Here is a 20,951-nt window from a genome sequence, read left to right as displayed (position 1 = left end):
TGAACGTAGCCATAGAGTCAGACAGGAAAACACAAGGAACACAGCTGGTAAGATGCACAGTGAACTGACAAATAAAGAGCAGAAGCACAAAGACTTAATACAGAAGGCAATTAAACACAGGTGAGCATTATCAGGCCAATCAGAGAGGAGGGAAACACAAGGACAGGAAGTAGAACAGGACAAATTACAAGAATTTGCAAAATAAGACAAGAAGCACAAAACTAGGACTTGGTAAAAATGAGCAGACATGGAGTTGCTTAACTCCAAGAAGATACTCAGTGACACAACAAAACACGAAACAATAGCAAAACAATAAAAATGCTAAGGGAGCATAAATCATGACAATTATTAAACCTACATTTTAGTTTTGAATTAAGATTAATGAAGACACAGCAGTGAGTTTCAGACTTGGGTAGTTTATTAGTAGAAAAGTTAAATGATACCCAAGTAATTAGTGTCCTCAAAACGCTCAAAAAGAGCAGCATGGAGGCTGAGATGGGCCTCAGTAGCTTCAGATTTAGATACTCGGCATACAGTGCGTCAACTGTAAGATGGTTATATTTACCCTCTATATCACCAGTGTGCATTATATAATAACTAGGCTATGGTTTTTATTTATAAACCTGACACACATTCTGTCTCTACAGAGTATGGAAGGATCTGCCTTCTCTACAATTAACAACTGATGGTGGGTAACAGATTACACAAATATCCTAGGGCATAAATCTGCTCTAGGCAGTTATGTTTGAAAATAGAGCTTGATACACTCCATTTTACTGTGACACGATGATTTTATTTAAGTTATTAACAGACTCTTTAGAAGTCTGTTGTTTTGGTAGATTTTTTGTTTAGGAATAGTTTCTACAGGAGGAAATACACTTTCCAAAATGGATCAAGTGGTCAAATAAATGTACTAATTCCATTTTACCTTCCACTTACTACTTGAAATAGCCAGTAGGTTTAATGTGTGTTTGTTCCCACCTTGTTGTTAGGGGCTGTTGGCTCTTTTACTTAAAGGGTTTAGGGTTTTTGAATGTAGAGAGACTTCCTAAAACCAACCCCTGCAGTTTTTCCTTGTTGGGGAGAAAATCTAGTGTTTTATATTCAAGGATTTAGTTGAATAAATAAAGTAATTGAACTTGTTAAATGGTGAGTATCAGGCTGTGAAACAGACGCTTCTCATCAACCAATAAACGCCAGTCATCCTCTGAAATCGCCTCCTTTTATGCATCAGCAGTAAACCTTGTTAAGACACGAGGCTCGTTAAGCTGCGCTCCTCATTAGTGATTTTCTCTGTTGCCATAGGAGACGGGTGCTGGGCTTGTGTTTTGCACTGTGATTGGCTGCCAGGCAGTTCCATTAGCACCATATGCAGACACCACTGCCACAGAGCCGGGTCAAGAGAGACAGGGAGAGGATTGATGGGTCTGTGGTGGCTGGGTGTGGCTGTGTAAGTGCGTGCCTTTGTATCAAACTGATAAACTCACTCGTGTCTGTTGCTTGAACTATGGCGCTAAAAAAGAGCAAAAGGAAAGCAGAGCTGCTCATAAAAATTTCAAGCGATCCCACCTACAGGCTCTGTGACAGCATTCCAGATTTATAGAGAGCAAAAAAGGGCGTGAAGAAGCTCAAAATAGAGGGTGGGAATGCTGCAGAAAGGGAAGGGTTTAAGAAGATGGAGAGAGAGGAGAAAAGTGAAGAAATAAAGGAGGAGGAAAAAATGTGAGATGTAGAGTGTAATAGTACCAGCTGAAAGGGACAACAGAAAACTAACTAACTAACTAAGAGGTCAGGATGTGTACACTTGTTGTGAAGTAATCCATGAGATTATTTCAAAGCTGTATCTGAGGAGGTTAACACAACAGGGCTTCAAATTAAAAAAAAATCTCTTTACAGTAAACTGAGTCAGCGTTTTGAATTTACAGCTTGTAATTTATGTGTGTCATTGTGTGTTTCTATGAATAATGTAACTGCCTGATACAGAAAGTTTGTACATCTACTTTCTGGGCAGTCCTAAAGTAAACTTACCAGCTTATACACATGGTTTTTGAATGGGGTAATACACTGCACTAAAATTCTTTAGGTAATATCGAACTTCTCACTTTTCATGACTGCAGGAAAGCATGGTGTAAGCATGTATTGAAAAACTCCTACAGACCTACTGATAGTAAGCTATAGAGTAAATTTGATCCTATTTACAAAGTTCATTTGTAGATCAGCACCAGTGTTCAGCTGCAGCTGGTGCATTATTCCCTGGTTTTGCACAGATAAACCAGGATGTATATAGTAGTTCTAAGGCTTGGTGCTAATACATTGAAAATTCCAGTTAATAGACTCATAGCATCAGCAATTTGGTTGCTTTAGTTTAATTTGCCAAATAAACCAGCCATAGTGGCCTACAGATCATCACAGAGATTTGTGACAAAAAGCAGACTTCTGTTTCTGCTCAGGCACAGAGCCAAGCATCCGCGCACTTGCCATAGTTCCCTGTAAGGTCAGGGGGCTATTTGAACATTACGAGATGGAGATGTGTTAAAGTTAAATGCAAAGCCGGAACTACACTCCAGACATGGCTGCTGCACTGTGTCACTCCGCCCAGTGGTTTACTCCGATAGTAGTTCCGAGTATTTGCTTCATGTATCGTAATGTTACATAATTATACATTATTATTTCATAGCGTGGTGAATTTGCAGGTCACAATTTGTCCACAAGAGCGTTTTGGAGTTGTTGGATTGTGTATTTGATGAGTTTGATGAGGGAAAGCAAAATATACTGTCTGCTTACATAGCGTTAGCTGTGCAGCTGGTATATCGGTCCCCCCAGGTCTAGAAACAGCTTGCACTGACAACTAACGGAAACAAACCTATTACTAAGACTATAGGAATTATGGCAATGGGTGAACTTGCCAAAATGTTGAAGTATGCCTTTAAGTCACTCCCCGATCTTTCACCAAAAACTTAAAACAAATCATCTGAAGTCAGTTGTCTATAAATTTTGTCAACTTGACTGTGCAAGAAAGAGAGAGTTCAGCCTTGCTAGCCCATGTATACCAGCTATTTCTGCCAGTAGTTTAAATATCAAATGCTGACTGGTCTTGGTTGTACAATGTTATTCTAGTCATCTGACTCCTCAAAATCTTTAACAACACCACTGATGAAGCAGTGGAAGACATTTGTAGGGAAGTTTCTTGCCCAAAGACACATCGACATGTGACTGCAGAAGCTGGAGATAAAACCACCAACCCTTCTGTTAAGAGACAGCCAACTCTACATCTGAGTCACAGGCAACATCATTTACTGTCTTTGCTGAGCTACAACACTCAAATGTATCTTATATATGCACGCAGCTATCGTCTATCTTGGTTTACCTTTGTAAATGCTTTATTATATCACTGCACTCTACATGAAGCTATTCTTCTCTGACTATACAGCTGAATCCTTCTGTTGCAACTGATTTAACTTTGCAGCTTTCCAAAGTAAAAGCTCCTTTACCTCCTCCCAGTCACTCACAGTTGTAAAGAAGATTCAGGCTAAATACAGCTAGCCAACAGGTGCCAGTTAATCCAGCCCCTGTCTGTGCGTGAACCACAGGTCTAGCCAGACTAAACAATGTTGCTGCCACCTGGCAACACTGTGGTTAGTTACAATTTTAAATATCAAGTTACTGTAAAATAAATAATGTTTATGTTTGAGTGTCCATTTAACTTTTTAGAGGATGAGTTGCATTTTGATGAGCTTCTCAAAAAGATGTGCCTTGTTGACATAAATCAAATCACCCATAGACATTTGGTGCAGGTTCACAGGACTATATGCTGTGGATAGAGAACCTGGCCTGTTGTGCTGTCTCTCTGTATATCCACATATCACATGAATGAATAAACCGAACAATATGAAAGATTTTATGTCTTGTGATACAACATGAGAAATGATTTATGAGAAAATGTTTGTTTATTTGACATTGACCCCTCTTTTTTACCTTTCTGCTTCCAGTTTGAAACCAAGTCAGGGAAAACAGCAGCAGCTCTGTCTGCTAATGATGCACTGGAACCTCCAGATCTGAAGGTGGCGCTGAAGAGGGAGCGAGAGGAACATCAACATCTCTTGGCTGATTCTTATGCTGCTGTGATGGACCTAACCAAACAGGTTAGTGCATGTCATTGTGAGTTTGGATGATAAAAGCAACAAAGGTCTTTTGAAGGTTGTCCGGTCAGTACACTGACTTTAGAGTTGTTTTTACTCGACATAGTTGTAGTTATTTTAAATTCAACTGTCTGTTGGTGTGCACTCCACTTCCATCTTATTTCGCCCTCTGATGTTCTCTTTTTTTCTTTCTCTCTGCTGTGGCCGACCTACGAACCAATCAGCTTCAGATTGGAGAGAGGAACTGGGGCAGAGAGAAGCTGGAGCTGCTGGAAAGGTTCAGCCAGGAGAGAGCTCAGTGGGAGCAGAGACTGAGAGAGGCTACGGCACAGCAGGGGAAGGTATGAGGAGCTGCATGATTCAGAGTGTGTGTGCATAAAAAAGAGTGGGAAATGTCAAAGTGAAAAATAAAGATACAGAGTTTATCTTGAGATGATAAAATCTGACTGGATGAGGCCATACGTCTGCGCTAAGGAGGACACCTTACTGACTTTTTAGATACAGTATGTGCTACCTGGTAGATAACACTTCAGTGAGTGATGATATTTTCCTATTTGACATTAAAATCACAGGATTCACATCCTGTGTCTGTTTTGGTTTTTAAAACATACGAGTTGTACATGAAAGGGGCATGATTGCTACCAGTACGGTGTAGCTGTTTGTCAGGAGGCTTAAAACCTACCTCAGCTCCACCTCACTGTTACAAGGTTGTTCTAAAGTTAACTTGAGACAGTGTTTTCAATATGGTGACTGTCGCAGATTGGCTTCAAAGAACCCATTTTGTAGCTAAAAGGTTGATGTCAAGCATATTTTGTTAAATGCCTCCTAAAGTCTATGCTCAAATGCAAATATTTTCAGTTTTGATGCTCTTTTTATAAAAGAAGTGTGCTTAAAGAAGTGCAACAACTGCATATTAAACAGGAAATACAAAGCACAGCCTGTTTTTTTAAGAAAGTCAACTGATGAGTTTTTAACGATAAATTCTGGCCTTTGTTTTGTAAAGAAACCTTTTTCTGGTTCTGTTTTACTGTCTTGACCTGCTGGTTGAGTTCAAATGCAAACTGTGCTTTTATTTTTTATATGCAAATATATTTATGATATACACTTTAAATGTAGCTTGCTGCTATATAAATCAGAGTAACCCTACTATTTTTTGATAATACTGCTCAGTCTTTGCAAACACTGAGATAGCATGAAAATGAAATTTATCATATTCTGGGCAGCTGTGAGCTTTTCAGAGTATTTCTGTCCTATCAAAAAAAAAAAAATTACTGCACTGCAATTGGCAAGGTAAAAACAAATGTTAAAATGTTACCAGTTGCTCTCTTAATGGTGATATTTTCCTTTAGGGACATTTTGCTGATGCTGGCAAAAACCAAACAGCCTCTAATATCATCATGTGAATAGAAACCCTGTCTGGTTCTAGTGGTTTAGCTTCAGTTTAATGTTACACTGTGCTCTCCAGGAAAACACGGTCGGTCTGATCTGGTGATTTTACACCAGAACAATCATGCCCAGCTTTTATAACATGTCAAGGAGGGCTGCAGTCCGATTACATCAGCTTTTTAAAACTCGTCATTACTCATGGCTTTTTTTTCTCATTTAGAGACACACAGACATGAACACGGATAAAGTTAGTAGGTCAGAGCTCCTCTGTCATCTTTCTTCTGTCTGCTGTGCATACTTCCTTTTATGTTTTTACTCTGGGCTCACTTTTTCACCCTCATGCCTTTTAATAATTCTTTCTCCCCTTCTTGCTCATCTCCCTCCTCTTCCTTCCTGTTGTTTGTCCGTTAAGTATGATCCCATGTGACTCCTTCCATAAAGTGACTGTGTCCTGCACTGGAAACTTGGCAGGAGGCCGAAGCTTGTCGTACTTTGATTCACTCTGTCTGAGTCTCTCTGACTGTGTCTGTGTCACGCTCTGACACCCCACAAATCTAATCTACTGTCCTCTCTGCCTTTATTATATTGTGGGCTTTTCAAGGACTCCTGATATTTGATTACACTGCCCCCTTAAGGCCAGTTAGTGTCAAGGTGGCCACTTTTCCTTCTTTTTTGGACCTTAGTTAAATCATTGTACAATAACAAGTTATGTTTGAAATGTGAATTATTTAAGAATTAAATGTTATTATATCCACTTGCAGCGGTCATTTGGTGGTTTGGCACTCCAAATCAAAGGTTTTATCTGGATAGATAAAGGAAAAATTGGTGGAAAGTTGATTTAGCCTTTTTGCCTTCATTTGGAGGGGATAGCTGAAGGTCATAAGAGACCGTATTGATGACATGCACCAATTAGCATTAGGACTGGAAATCAAACCTGCAACCAGTACTATTATGAACTCTTTTCATTGGAGTTCCAGCTGTATCTGAGCTACACCAGCCCGCCCCAGTGGAATTTAAACATTTTTGGTACAAGCTGTATTACTATTTTTAGTGCTTGTATTAAGTAAAACAGGATAGGATTTAAAACAAACACTTTCTTTTACCAGACAGACTTGGATCGCTTTGTTGTTTTTCATTTTGTGTGAGAGGTGTAAGACAGCAAGAGCATTTTAACTATTTTTGAGATACATTTGAATGGCTTCATTAAAAGTTTAATCACATTACTTTTATCTTTCTGTGTAGATTTTTCTTCTAACTACTTCACAGAGTATAAACACAAATTCTGAGCTACATGCCATCATTATTAACTGCAGAGCCAGAGTAGGATGGTATAAAGAGCACATATATTTATCTTCTTGTCAGTATATTGCACACCCACTCTCTGCACTCTCTGCAGTTCAGTGACTTGCAGGTGAAAGACCATCAGTTTATCTGCACAACTAAGCGCATAATCTGCAGATGTCCTTTACCCTTCTTCCATTCGCTCTCTCTCTTTCAGTTCCTTTCCTCTAAGGGGAAGTGGCTCCAGTGTGTGAAATTAAGAAACACACTGACTCAGCATTATCATCTGTGTATGAGTTTGCAACTGTCTGCCACTGATAGTGGTCAATCCTCATTTCCTCTGCCAAACAGCTCCAGAGGAAGTGGAATGTGCATGATAAGATAGGGCATCCAGTGGATGTACTATGACAGGATGCTTTTTTAAAGTAAAGAAATAAATAATGCTAAAGGAGGAATAGCAATGTGGTGCAGGATCTTTACTGACTAAAATAGATGTGCCCATTTTTTCATTTGCACTTACTGTCTGATCATTTTTGTCCTCACAGTCAAAGTCTTTGGGTGGCGAGTCCTCTGCAGACGCAGTCATCACAAATGGAACAGCATCACCAAGGTAACAAGCTCAAACTTTGCGTCTCAGACTTTTTCAGTGTTGTCTTTTATTGGAAAGTGTTACAAAATTCCTACATAAAATGAGTATTTTTTTGTTTTTGTTTTCCAATTTTGTTATTAACTCCTCTTTCTATGCAAAGAACCAAATCCACACCAGAGCTGGATGTCCCAGAGGTAAATGGAACAGCCAATCAAGAGGAGAAGATCCAGTCTGCAGCTTTGCCTCTTTTCATTCGCCCAGAGTTGGGTGACTTCAGCAGGAAGAATTGGACCTACTTGACCAATGAGGTAAATAACATGTTTCACTGCTACATACCTAAAATTCTTTGTAAAACTTATCCTTTACTATATAAATGATGACAAGTGAAATAAAGGCTGTGCTCACTCCTTACATAATCAAATAAATTTTATTTTTCTGTCTTGTACACATCTTTGTTCACAATAAAAAAATGGAAAAACTCAAATTTAAAAAGTTAAATGTATTTTATTTCCAATAACAATGTCCAATATCACTTACTTTAGTGAAAATCACCTAGCAACCAAGGTTAACATCTTTCCCAGGTTGTAAAACACAGAAAATAAGACCTAAATTGCTTTGTTTGTCTCAAAATAACTTGTATAATCTAGATTAGTTAGTTTATAGCACTGTTTGTATTTGAATTAGGGTGAGCTGCATATGTGAACACAAACAGCAGAGGTTTTTACCCTGACTTTCACCATAAATCTTCCTTCTAGACCCCGAGTATTTCTCCTTCTCTAGCCTTGCATTCACTGATAGGCAAACTGCAGCAAAACTTCCTGCTGGGAGGGAAAGGTGTGAACAAGCAGCTCAGGAACTATCAGAAACACTTGAATAGATTTGAGGTTTGCAGGTTATTCAGATTGAATTAAAATAATCAGGAACTCTTGCCTCAGCCTTTAACTCAATCCAGCAAATGACATGTACACTGTTAATTATTTAAGAGTGTTTTTTCACATCCCAATTATTCCATCTCCTATCAGACCCCAGAGGTTGGTGACACCTGTAAAACCTGGGATGGCCCCAGTGGCTCCTGCAGCAGCCTGGTGGGATCAGAGCTAGACTTAGAGTCAGTCCAGAGGAGCTACACTGCTCCTGACCGTACTGGCATCAGGATCTACTACAGCCCCCCAGCAGTACGGCGCATGGAGCACAGAAACAGGAACCAGGAGGCCAAAGAGCTGCAGGAGGCACAGAACGGCAGCCCTCTCCTGGAACTGAGTGGTTCAGATGTAGGCATGGCTCCACTGGAGGCCCTGCAGGTTCAGCAGCAACAACCTCCATCTTCGTTTTCATCCTCATATGAGCAGTGGCTGAGCTCGCTGTCCAAGCAGCACAGGGAGCTGCTAGAGAGCAGGAGTGGCTGTATTTCCAGCTCAAACCCCAGTGTCATCAGCAATGGCATTGGAGGCTCTGCTAGCAGTTTGGTTGATGGGATCACCTCCCCGTCGGCTTTCCACGGCCTTGAGATGGGGGAGATTTCAGCCAATTTAAGTGATGATATGAAGGAGATGACCAACTGTGTCCGCCAGGCTATACGCTCTTCATCTCTTGAAAGAAAATCCACCAAGGAACCTGGGAGTCAGGTAGATTATTTTGGAATTAATAGCCAAACAATCAAATTGTTTAAATGGAGGATACATGCTAGTTGAGTTGCTGAGGATTGCTACTTTGCTAATTAAAGTATCAAAGATAGGTGCACTTTGGGTACAAGGACAGATCATGCAGCCAAAACCAGAAGGAAGCAAACAGCAGGGAAGAAATGATCTGTTTAAATGTGGGAGCTGGCTCTCGATTTTAACATGCCCTGATGAGGACTTGTAAGTCAAGACTGTATATTAACAGATTTTTCATTCTTTTAAAGAACAATTCCTAACCACCATAAAGGCTGAATTTCTTTGTGAGGGGCAGATATTTTATACTTTGAGGAAATAAGTAGTCAGATCTTGTTTTAGGAGGAAGATTGGTTGGTATTATTAGAATGTGTTGCATTACACTGGTTGCATTGTGTACATTTAAGGAAGCATATTGCATTAAAATCGGCCTTGTTTAATTAGCTGTTACAGACACACTGCACTGTATTTTTACATTTTTTAATCAATTACATTTCTCCACATAGGGAGTTGGTATGTCCTCCAGATCCACACAGACTGCTGCTCAGTACGTCAGCATTGGACTTCAAACAGACAACCTTCCAAGCAGCAGGGGGGCCGGGTTACACTCCAAAGCATGGTCTCCTCGCCCCTCATCAACAACAACCTCTCCTCTCGCCTCGGCCCGCACCCGGCAAATTTCAACATCTCTGGATAAAGTTCACAGCCGCATAGAGAGGCCATGTTGTTCACCCAAGTATGGATCACCCAAACTACAACGCAGAGTCTCTTCTGGTAAGAGGCTTTCTTTAAGCATCCTTTGAGGCTAAGTAGTTCTTACTGAAATTAATACTTCAAAGCCAAGTTTTTACTTTTACTTCTGTGTTGAAGTGACTCCCAAGATCATAAGCGTAAAAAATAGTTTGCAAGAGACTGAGACACCAAACTTTTCTGTTTTCAGGCTCCACTTCTAGGCTGGATGGGTCTTCTTCCTCAAGGGACCGAAGTCTGTGGAGCCTTCAGCAAAGATCCATGGGTGGAGGAGGCTCTGCATGGGCTCGCTCCACCACCACACGGGACAGCCCGGTCCTGAGTGGCCTCACCGATGGCCTCTCCAGCCTCTTCAGTGTGGTGGAGCACACTGGTAGCACAGAGTCACTGTGGAGGGGTGACGGAGGTACATGCAACAATTTTTCCAGAATATCTGAGGGGGAAAGACCTTTCTAGGGGCAATATATTTTCTGGCATTTTAGACTTAGGAAAAATTATGCTCTGCACTGTACTGCAGTATCAGGGCCAGATCAGGACCTGGACTAATTAACTTTATGATACTTGCATCATTGCATGCAAATCAATTTATCAACAGTTCATCAAACAGTTCAAGTTGAAAGTTTCTTTATGCCTGTAGGTCTATAAACCACGGTGTGTTGTCTTTATCATAACCTCCATCTTCCCTTCTTGTTCCTAGGCGCTAGTCAGGTTGCCAGTCCAGCTCGGCAGCCTCCTGCAGCAGGGAAACCCTCTGTTGTGTCCGTCTGTGGGCCTGATCCTGGCTCTCAGCGATATGGTGGCCTGGTCCAGGAGTTCTTCAGGAATGTTTGCAGCAGTCGTGGCCAGGCAGGAGTGACCCTGCCTGCAGAGAAGGCCCAAAGAGATTCCCTCGGCAGCCTCAGTGGTGTGGGTGTCTTGGGCAGTTTGGTTGGCGTGGATGAGCCCAAGCCAGAGTGCGTGTCAGTCTCAGGTGGAGGACTGGGGCCATTGGGTGGAAGCAATGACAATGTTACCCGGATTGTCAATAAGAGGTTTATGAGACAGACAGCTGGGGAAGAGATGGTCAGTATCATGGGAGGAGGAAAAGAAGCAAGCAGCGCGGGAGCTGCAGGATCTGGCATGGAGGTACGGCTGCAGAATTATGTATGCATCATGTCTGCTCTTCACAAAGAAAGAACTTTGTTTTTTAAGACTGCTATAGATTTTAAATGTTTTTCCCTAGTATAATATAGATTCCAGTATGTTTTATTCTTTTCTGCAAGAAATGATGTAAAAGGACTATCACAGACTTAATTAAGCTTTGCAGTGGTTTATAGTAGAGGGGAATTCCAGCACAGGTAAACAGCTGTCTGCCAAGATAAGGGAAAATTCACAAAGGAGGTAAATACAAAATTAGGTTGGTATAGTAAATGCATTAAATGAGACAAAAACAACCGCAGGGTCGTGCAACAAAATGTGAAATCACTTTACAATGCCTGATCATGACTGGGATGACATATCAACATGGTGTATTATTCTTTTTTTAGAGCATCCCCTAAAACTTGCTTCATTATAGTCCTTAATTCATTTTTTTTTTCAATTGGTGGGTCAGGACCTGAAAGTCTGTCATTAAGCTGCTTTCATTTGGTCCTGAATGAGAGCCAGGAGAGAAAATAGAGGCAGAAAGTTTGTCACAAGTGGGGATATATCCATATGTATTATTCTATTCTGATTTGGGAAAATAATGAGAATATTTTGGTCGTTTTCCCAGGGGGTTGATCAGTCATCTATATTGGCATCTAACTTTGCCAGTCAAAAAAAAACAAAAAAAAAAAAAAACAAAAACATTAAGATCTGGTTATAAACATCTTAGAATTGTAAAAGGTGTGCAGTTTTCAGGCTAAAGAAAACTCACCCTCATTGCTGTTGTACATTTTAATATTTAGTAATTAGCAATTAAGTATCTTTAAATGGCAGGTTTACCTTTTGTACATCTAAAATTTGAATTACTGAAACTGACTTATTGCTCATTTTATTGTAAATGCATATTAGTGAATGCACCCAAAAATGCATAATTTATGATTTGTATTCTTTCAAACACCTTCCTTGATGTTATTGATAGTAAAAAAAAATGTAAGTATGAGTTAGACCATCTTTCTGAATAGAAAGGGGCATACGTGCATATTAGGCAATGCAGAGCACCATCATTTTACAATGCTTAACAAATTTATTAGATCACCTGTCTCAGAGACCATCCAGTATCATGAAGTGCTTTAATGTGGACTCTTTCATTTTCAGTGAGCTCTCCACCTTTTACCATTTTGAACAGGATGAGGAATTTCAAACTGAGTTCACCTTTTTAAACCCAAATTTGAGCCGGCTCACTGGGCTTCTCTGAGAAGTCAGAAATTAATCAAACATAACACTCAACCACTAAAACTCATTTTTCTGTTCAGGAATGCAAGTAAATAACTATAATTTGACATATTAATCAAGAAATAATAATGTGCTTTACTATTTGTTCCATTTTTTTTTGTTTGTTTGTTTGTTTTTTGTAAATCAGTAAATTTGAAAATTCATGGATAACAATAATAATTGTATTTTAGCATTAAAAATATCATTTCAGTTAAAGAGCTTCTACATATTGGTGTATTAACCATTGCAGAAACATAAAAAATTATTTTGGTTTCACCAATTTTTACCAATGCTGTTAATTTAGGGCAGTTGTGGCAAATTCTTACTTTGGGTGGTGGTCTAATAAATTTGTTAAGCACTGTATATATTTCACATTTATCTGGGAAACCAGTTGCTGGGAAGGGCAAGGCTTTTCAAAAATTCTCAGAAGGTGATTGGACAAACGTTCTGTTTTTTTAAATTCATTACGGGCCATCAGAGCGACAAGACAAAATGAGGTAGTAGGCATGCACAGCTCCAATAGTAAAGTGAGCTTGGCAGGCAGGTGCTCTCCTAGTTTAACAGTGGAGCTTGTTTGGGGATCAAACAGAAGTCTGTTGAGAAAAGTGCAAAAACATTTTCTTTGCTAAGTGTGGTTCTTTGTTATTGTTTTAATTGAGAAATACGACCCAGTTCTGATAACACAGATGCTAAACTATAGCTACATCCGAGCTAAACGCTACACCAGCAGCAGCCACTGCTATAAGCTTTCAGTACAACAAAACCCTGCCCATAGCTAATGCTTTGTTCTTCTCAAATGATGCTGATTGGTCAGCTCCATGTTCAGACCTGACACATCATTTCTGATTGGAGCTTTGCAAGATGGATCTGCTTGATGACAGACATGGAATCTGGCCAAGCCATCTGCTAAAAACTAAAACATGTATATGACATCCTACTAAAGGAGGCTAAAAACATTTTATTATTAGATCATTTAGAGGGGTTAATATATGAGGGTTAAACGTATATCTTTTTACTTCCCAGGATGCAACCTGTGACTGTGCTGCCCAGTCTTCCTGCTTTGGCCGACCATCAAGAGCTCTGGCTCGACATTCCCTCGGCCAGTGCAAACACCGCCCACAAGAATCTCCAGCTGCGACTGAGGAGAAAGGGGACACCTGTAATGAGTGACAACACTTTTACTGCCACACGCAAAGATACACAACAGACTCACAGCAATACTGATTCCTCACTAACACTGTACACCACTGCCATGGACACAAACATCAGATGTACATACACACCCAGAACCTGCCTCACAGGCGCACTGCCAACATGACTCACACCACAAGCACACTGCACAAGCTGCCCCACACACACTGCCACATACACACATTAAAACCACACAAGCAGAGCCTAGGCATTATTACACTAACTGTACCATTCTGATGCCAAGGAGACGACTGAAAATCCACCAAGCATCGGGTCCAACCAGCTACCAGCAGGACATAAAAGTCAACGCAATTTAAATCTCACCCACTAAAATAAACAAGAAGAACTTTGTGAACTGAAGAGAGGCTAACAAGGAAAAACATGATGTCAGGGTTGGACCTCTACACCAAACTCTCAGACTAACAGGCACTGAAGAAGATGACATCATACCTTAATCCATGCTGGATTTACAGATAAAATCCCACTTTAAGCATGCAGTGAGAGTGCATATATTAGGAGCTACGACTGGAGAGGGATCATCTATTACTTGTAAAAAAAAAACTTGTTCTAAATGGTGTTAGAAACTCTGGAACCATCAACCTCAACAGAGTAAACTGATAATTTCTCTAAACAGTCAAATTGACACATGCTGTGCGGGAAAGTTTAAACATGCCTTTATGATGGATTAGCACAATGGATCTGAAAATTCTACATAATGATGATGCATCCACCTCAGCTGAAGACCTGCTTCGTTTTATTTCTCACATTGAATTAGAGAGCAACAAGAAATATTCGAGATTGGACCAGACTACACAAATCTGAATTAACCACCTATTACTGTTATGTTGTAAAGCTCTTCAGACTTCTTTAAATATACATCCAATGTGTCCTCAGAGGGATCAGGACATTGTAGCCATGACCATGTATTTGGCAAACCTGTTTACTACTTTTGTACAATTTTGCATCTTAACTACTTCTGATTAGGAAATGATGGTAGAGCCTGTTCTGAAAGGTAGAAGGGGCCTCTTTGTGTCTGGTTTCTGGCATATTTTAGCTGATTTCATTGATGTCAAGATTCTTATTGGAAGTACAGCATACTGTCTTGAAACAGTGAATTTGGTTATACAGATGGGAAATATTTTCAAAAAGTTGTTAAAAAGATGAACACTGAAAGTCCAAGTTCAGCTTTCCATTGTATAGAACCTCAATGATTATATTGTTTCTCTTGTTTTAACAGTTATTTACAGTCTCATGCTTCTGAGACACAAGTCAAAAATATTTACCTTTAGCTTAATTTAAAGAAAAGGCACAATTATGAAGCTGGTTTAAACAGATGGGTTTTTTTAAATAACCATTATGACATCAGCTCAACACCCATCATCCTGACTGGTATAAGCTTCAAGCTTAAGCTTCATGGGACCATAAATGAGCTGCCCAAACTCAAATGGTTTTTCTTCCATTGATCAGAAATGCACACTAACACCTATGTCCAAGGAAAATTTGGTCAATGCATTGCTTTTATCAGTTTGGGTTTGATTTTTCAGGGAACATTCAACTCTAAATTCCTCCCTTGTCTCAGCTCTTCTCTATTGAATTTTTCATTTGTAGTAATACCATGGCAGCATTGCTAGTGTGCCGACTAAAATGTAGCAGTCTTATTAAACTATACGTTAAAAGCTGGTGCTAGTCGGACGAGTAAAAGCACTGGCAGTTTAGAATTTTTAAGAAACACAATCATGATTTTTTTCATCAAACAAAGGCTGGCTACACATTCCATGGTTTTAAGACTGATTTTGCCCACTCCAATGATTAGGGACAGGGTTCAATTCAAGATCCGGTTTCATCACAGAATACCTGCACTAGTCAATGACAACTAGCAGACCAGGATGATGTTGCATGCTAGATCACAGAATTTCTGTGAGATCTTGTGTCTGTGGAATCTTCACTGTGAAATCCGTACTACTCTTGCGATCATACCAGATTATCTAGTGGTCCCCCTTTTGGGTGAATATAACTTTAAAAATTAGTTAAAACAACCTCTTTGTCTGTGGTCCACCTAATTTTTAAATCTGTTAAAATTCCATCTAGTGTGTAGCCAGCTCTAATTGATATTCTTAAATGTAGCTTTTCCAAATAAAAAAAGTTGTTTTTCTAAATTGTAACATTTCCTTTTTTTCTACTTAGACGCAGTCATTTTCAGTGCTTTATGTCTAGAAGTACGATAAGTGAAATACCAAGAATTTAAAGGCTGACACAAGCCAAAGGGAATTTTAATCATAAAAATATTGTAAACTGAGAACAATCTTATTTAGAATGTTTTTCATTCTTCCCATCCCTCTCTGTGTTTGCCATGTCCCTTTTCACTCCATCAACAGATATTTAAAGTGCCTGTCAGGTTTCCTCTTAGTCAGCTCACACCAAAACTGGACTCCATACACATGCAAATAACCCCAACAGGCCTTTTTCAATGGGTAAGAATGTTTTTATGCACGTAGTTATCATCAGGCTGTACTAAAGCTACATCAAAGTACTGTACCCCAGTGGACGAAGGAAAAACGGTTTAAATGTATAGAAGGACTAGTGTATAAACTATATACAGGTAGTAACTTTTATATAGGAACAGCTATTGAATTCCTGGAAAGTAAATTATTTTTCTTAATTTTTTTATTTTATATGGAGTTTTTTCCGTTCTCCCTTCTCTTTATATTTAGTTACTGTGGTGCTAATATGTCTTTAAGTCTTATAGGCATTTAACCATCTATTTTAAATGTCTTTTCCATTTCCCATTTAAGCAATAGTTGAACGTTTGTCCGACTCTGACAACATTTGACTCAGCAGTTTAAAATAGGACGTTACAGTAACATAGCATGAATCTGAATAACATAGTGAGGAAAACCCACAGACTAAATGCTGCTGTCTGTCTCCACCAGTCTGAACCAGTCACCACCACACAAGCCAAAGGCCCGACTAACACAGTAATACTTTTATTACTTAATCAAACTTTTACAAGACAGTTGAAGGTGAAGCTAGTCTGCTTTATAAAAAAAAGGGCCATCAAGTCAACTTGAACCTCGTCTATAATTCTTTCTACTGTCCCAGAACACGCTGGGCTGAGTAACACATCCATTACTCTTAACATTCTCTCGTTTTTCCTTTTATTTTAACTTTGTCCTACATTGCCATTGACATCTGGTGCTGTCACTGAAGAGAATCAATTTGATGCTTTTAACATTTTATGTTTCTGAAAACAAACATTAAAAAGGGGAAATGCAAAAACAGATAAATCTGTTGCTACTGATAAGAGAAAGTTTACAAAGGCCAAGTTTCTCACAAAAGTTCTTTTTGGATCATTCCCGCCAGGATGTCTACTGTATTCTGGAATTGGAATTTCCCCTTGTGGGACTAATAAAGGAATATCTTATCTCATCTCTTATCTCTTCTGTCAAACTACAGTTCAGGTGTAGCACTATTAGTGATCACAGACACCCTAAATCTTAACATACTCTTCAAATTCAGCACAATACAATAAATATGTTAAAATTGTAAACATTCCAAGTTTCTTAAACCAAGAGAATGGTTAAAGGTATTCCAAAATGTTCACAGAAACTAGCCATCAGTGCAAACTTATGTTTGTGCACAACTGGCAGGACTGCAAATGAGTACTAACAGCACATTAAGTATACAGGCTAACCAATATGCTGTTATCTACAATCTACATAGTTCAGACAAATGCAACCATTATAGCTACCAAATCTTTGATGAAATTTCTTTTGTTTGCTTCAAAGATAATAAGAGTTGATGGACAATACAAAGTGAACCCAAGCTCTGAAGCAAGTGCTAAAAACTGCTTGAGTCTCCATTTGAGGCTGGCTGCAGAAGCACTGGTTATCACCATGACCTCATCATGACTTTTATAGCAGAAAAACTGATATTTACCGACCGATTCAAAACATTTTGGTTGGAATAGTTAATGCCTAACCTTGCGAAGCAGATGGATACGCCCATTTCCATGTTTCTCACTGGTAAATCCACCTTACAAAGCTCCCGTCTGAACCGTTTTGGCCTGGTTAGAAAGTGACAGGACCAATTTGCGTCGAAGGGCAGTAAGCAGCAAAGTCGTGACGTAAACAAGCAGCAACAAGAGGCCAGTGCAATAATGGCGGAAGACATTAACGTAGATGCTGCTAAAGCACCAGTTTTATCAGAACTTGACAACATTTCTTGGTTAAAAGAAGAACAAAGAACAGCAATGAGTTGTTCAAAAACGACAAAAGTCATGTACTGACATGTCTACAGTCGCCATTTTTTCACGTTATGCAGTTCTTTATGGAGTTTACTCCATCGGTAGGGGTGCAGGCGCAGCTTGTTAGCAGCTACATCATGTGTTACTCTGATTGGCCCATAAACATGTGACAGACAGAGCATTCATCCAGTCACCCTCCAAGTTTGTTTTCAAAGGCTCTGCCCTTTCCCAAACGCTGTTTGTGAGTGGTTTTCCAGATGGGTGTGTAAAACAAATCCATCTGGCGTGCCAGGTTAGTTAATGCCTTTATGGACACACATTGTGCTGGATTTTTGTTTCTTTTTAACATGTCAATTTTGTTTTCAAAAACAATATAAGTTATGCATAATTAGGGGCTTGGCTGATATGAATGCAAGCCAGCATAGTGTAGCTGCTTATCAAGAAGCTTAAGACCCCCCACCTCTTTGTTTCTTGGTTGACCTAAAGTTAGTTTGAGGCAGCATTTGGCTTCAAAACCCAATTCAGTAACCAAATAGCTCATCCAATTTTTTCTACAGTCTATGAGTATTACACAAACAGAGCTGGCAGAAGTCCTGTCTGCAGATGCTACTATCAAATAATGACTCAGTCTTTCCACAGTCATCCCTCGCACCCACAGGACTAATCTGAAAATGTAACATAACGCTTATCATTCTACAGTCTTTGCTCTTGCACCATTCCTCTCTTTAAAACAAACTTTGTCCTGCAGAATCTTTCATTTTAAAACACAGTTCTTAGATTTATTTTAAAAGTCTTTTCATTGCATTTAAAATTTAGAAAAATCAACATGTAAAACCTCAACAAATCTTATAATCAGTGACATATTTTTGAAACTTTGAAACAAATGACACCTACAAAATAAAAGCATAAATCTGAAACAAGTTAACTTCTACAAAAGATTGAAAGAAATTTTGCTTAAGATATTGTTTGCAACAAAGTAGAGAAAACACGCTTTGATCATTCAACATTTCGGTGCAGATATAGCGTGAGCACAGGGATATTTTGTGATTTTTATTATCTTTCGCCTAAGTCAATAAGATGCTATAGGTAAAACTTATGAATCTGTAAAAAAGTAAAGCAGATTCTGTACTACCTCTAAGACTTTTACACCATAACTATACTCTGATATATGTTAAAAAATATATTAATGTAAATTAATCATAACAGTGCATCAATTTTCTTCACTTGCGACCAGGGCCTCAGTCCTGCGTTGTCTTTAGTATCACTGTCAATGAGAAGGTCACCTTGTGCCTTTCCTCTATGAAGATGTCTTCAATTAATCAAGTCTTTTCTTTCCTGCAAGGATTTGTTTCCAATTTAGTTTTTAATATATGATTGGGATAACCTCCAAATATAGAACATATAGAGTTCAGATGAGAAGTCTTCTGTCTTGCAGTGGTTGTAGGCTGTTTATGTTTACATTGATCTTCAGTGGTTGCTACTACATACATTCTGACAGACAATATGTGTCACAACAGATAAGGGATCTCAGTGTTGAGTACATTATGCCTTAGAAATGAGTTTTTATTTGTTGTCACTTTTATGTGACTAGACCTCCAAATGGCCGAGGATTTGGATTAAGAGTTGCGTTTTGGTGAAATATTTTTACTTCCTGTTTTAGTATTTCCTCTGATGTTGCAAAGTCAAGCTTTGGCCTGTATTAGAGATGACGTGACGAGTCAGCACATGTTCAGGTTGTGGATGAAACTATCACTTTTGTTTTGATGCTGGTTATATGTTTTATTAACAGGACATAAAAAGATAACTCAGTTCACATTTTTATCTGATATTTAAAAACAAAACTTTTTATTACTTTAAAACGGAAAAATATTTTTTTGTAACAATGACTTTTGCTAAAGCAAACATCAGATTTCATCATAATTTGACATCTTACTGCACCTAACTGCTATTTTATAAACCTGGACCTATTTTCACCTGTAAAAATGTGATGTAGTCAGAGTACGACTGCTCTCTGACTCTGATGTCATCAGCCACTTTTGTCTCTGTCTTTCCAGCCTTTCCACCTGACTGCCAGGTGTTGCGTTTGCTCCTCCCCCTCAGGTTAAAGAGAGTACTTAAAAAAATGCAGCCAATGACAGACAGTTTTACATGTCTCACAGCACCACCAGCCAATGACTGATGACTTTCTACAGGTTGCATGGCACCAACCATGGGTCTCATCGTTCCCTTTGTGTGTGTCTCTGTAAAAGCATCGTCTGTGCAGCCTTTCCATTCCATTCATTCTTATAACATCCTGACAATGTACATAAACTCTTAGCTTTTCATAATGTTATCTAACTATAACCTAGAAAAAAACTGCCTGTATATTTGCTTCATATAACCAACTGTTGTCTTTTGGTACAAGGCTTGATTCTTAAATTAAGGAGAATGCAATGAAAGAAACATTCAATGAGTACACAGTGAGGAAATGTGACCTGTTGTATTGCAACTTGAAAAGAAAAGGAGTGGTTTGTACTCAGTCCTTTGATTTCTTTGAGAAAAGCTGAATATCAACAGCTGATCTGAACCAGGTTGCTGTAGAAGTATGTAGCTCTCTCCTCTTAAAAACACACTTGAGCATTTCTTCTGTACATAGGTGCATTTTAAAGGTAATGAAAAACAAAAAAGGCAGCAAATATTAAATGAGTAAAATGAGAAAATTTGATCCATGTGGATTTTTAAAGTGTTGGGATTTTTTTTTCTTTGAACTGATGTAGCTAGCTGTAAAATGAGATAATATAACTGCCTCCTGTTTGTCATAGAATTCACAAATAAATGTTTGTCAAAATTGAACATGTTGTCTTGTATTTTTTATCATTTATTCATCTATTTTTAAATATTTTTATTTTAAAATAGATATTTTGTCTGGCAAAGATTGCCTCCTGGCTAACTGAAGATGATGATATTGACTACTGTCATATTCTGCTGATTTGTAACAAAAATAAGGTTAAAAGTTAAATTTCTTTTTAGAGCTTGTACAAATGTGGATTCAAAATTTACATTATTTTTTCCAATTTTTATTTTTTTCTTAATGTTTAATTCCTGTGTATTTAAAGCAAAGTTAATAACAGTCAAATTATTTTGCATGAGCAAACTTAAGTCAGGAGATATTTAATTTGAGGTAACATTTTGTTTTGCAATTTTGAAAATTTTAAATGTCTTTAGCAAATAGACTCCATTTGATATTTTTATGATCTTGAAAGGGTAGGGAAGCTGACCGCAGGATAGGTTACTGCCCCTATGGAGTCTACACTGGAGGTGATGATGAAGGGATGCAAGATGGCATG

General features: G+C 38.7%; 1 protein-coding gene across 2 annotated transcripts in view; it reads left to right on the top strand.

Moving 5' to 3' along the window:
- Positions 1-20,457, top strand: part of soga1 (suppressor of glucose, autophagy associated 1) — a 150,580-nt gene extending 130,123 nt beyond the window's left edge. For both annotated transcript variants that reach the window (XM_041798930.1, XM_041798929.1), the window contains exons 16-24: positions 3,990-4,142; positions 4,364-4,480; positions 7,352-7,416; positions 7,556-7,703; positions 8,418-9,020; positions 9,554-9,821; positions 9,988-10,203; positions 10,495-10,922; positions 13,215-20,457. In XM_041798930.1, coding sequence (XP_041654864.1) covers positions 3,990-4,142; positions 4,364-4,480; positions 7,352-7,416; positions 7,556-7,703; positions 8,418-9,020; positions 9,554-9,821; positions 9,988-10,203; positions 10,495-10,922; positions 13,215-13,361 — 2,145 coding nt within the window. In that variant the 3' untranslated portion in view covers positions 13,362-20,457. The remainder of the gene's footprint in view (positions 1-3,989; positions 4,143-4,363; positions 4,481-7,351; positions 7,417-7,555; positions 7,704-8,417; positions 9,021-9,553; positions 9,822-9,987; positions 10,204-10,494; positions 10,923-13,214) is intronic.
- Positions 20,458-20,951: the final 494 nt, after the last annotated feature.

Source organism: Cheilinus undulatus, linkage group 11 (assembly GCF_018320785.1).
Source record: "Cheilinus undulatus linkage group 11, ASM1832078v1, whole genome shotgun sequence".
In the NCBI taxonomy this organism is placed as follows: domain Eukaryota; kingdom Metazoa; phylum Chordata; class Actinopteri; order Labriformes; family Labridae; genus Cheilinus; species Cheilinus undulatus.
This window is presented reverse-complemented; position numbering and strand designations above follow the sequence as displayed.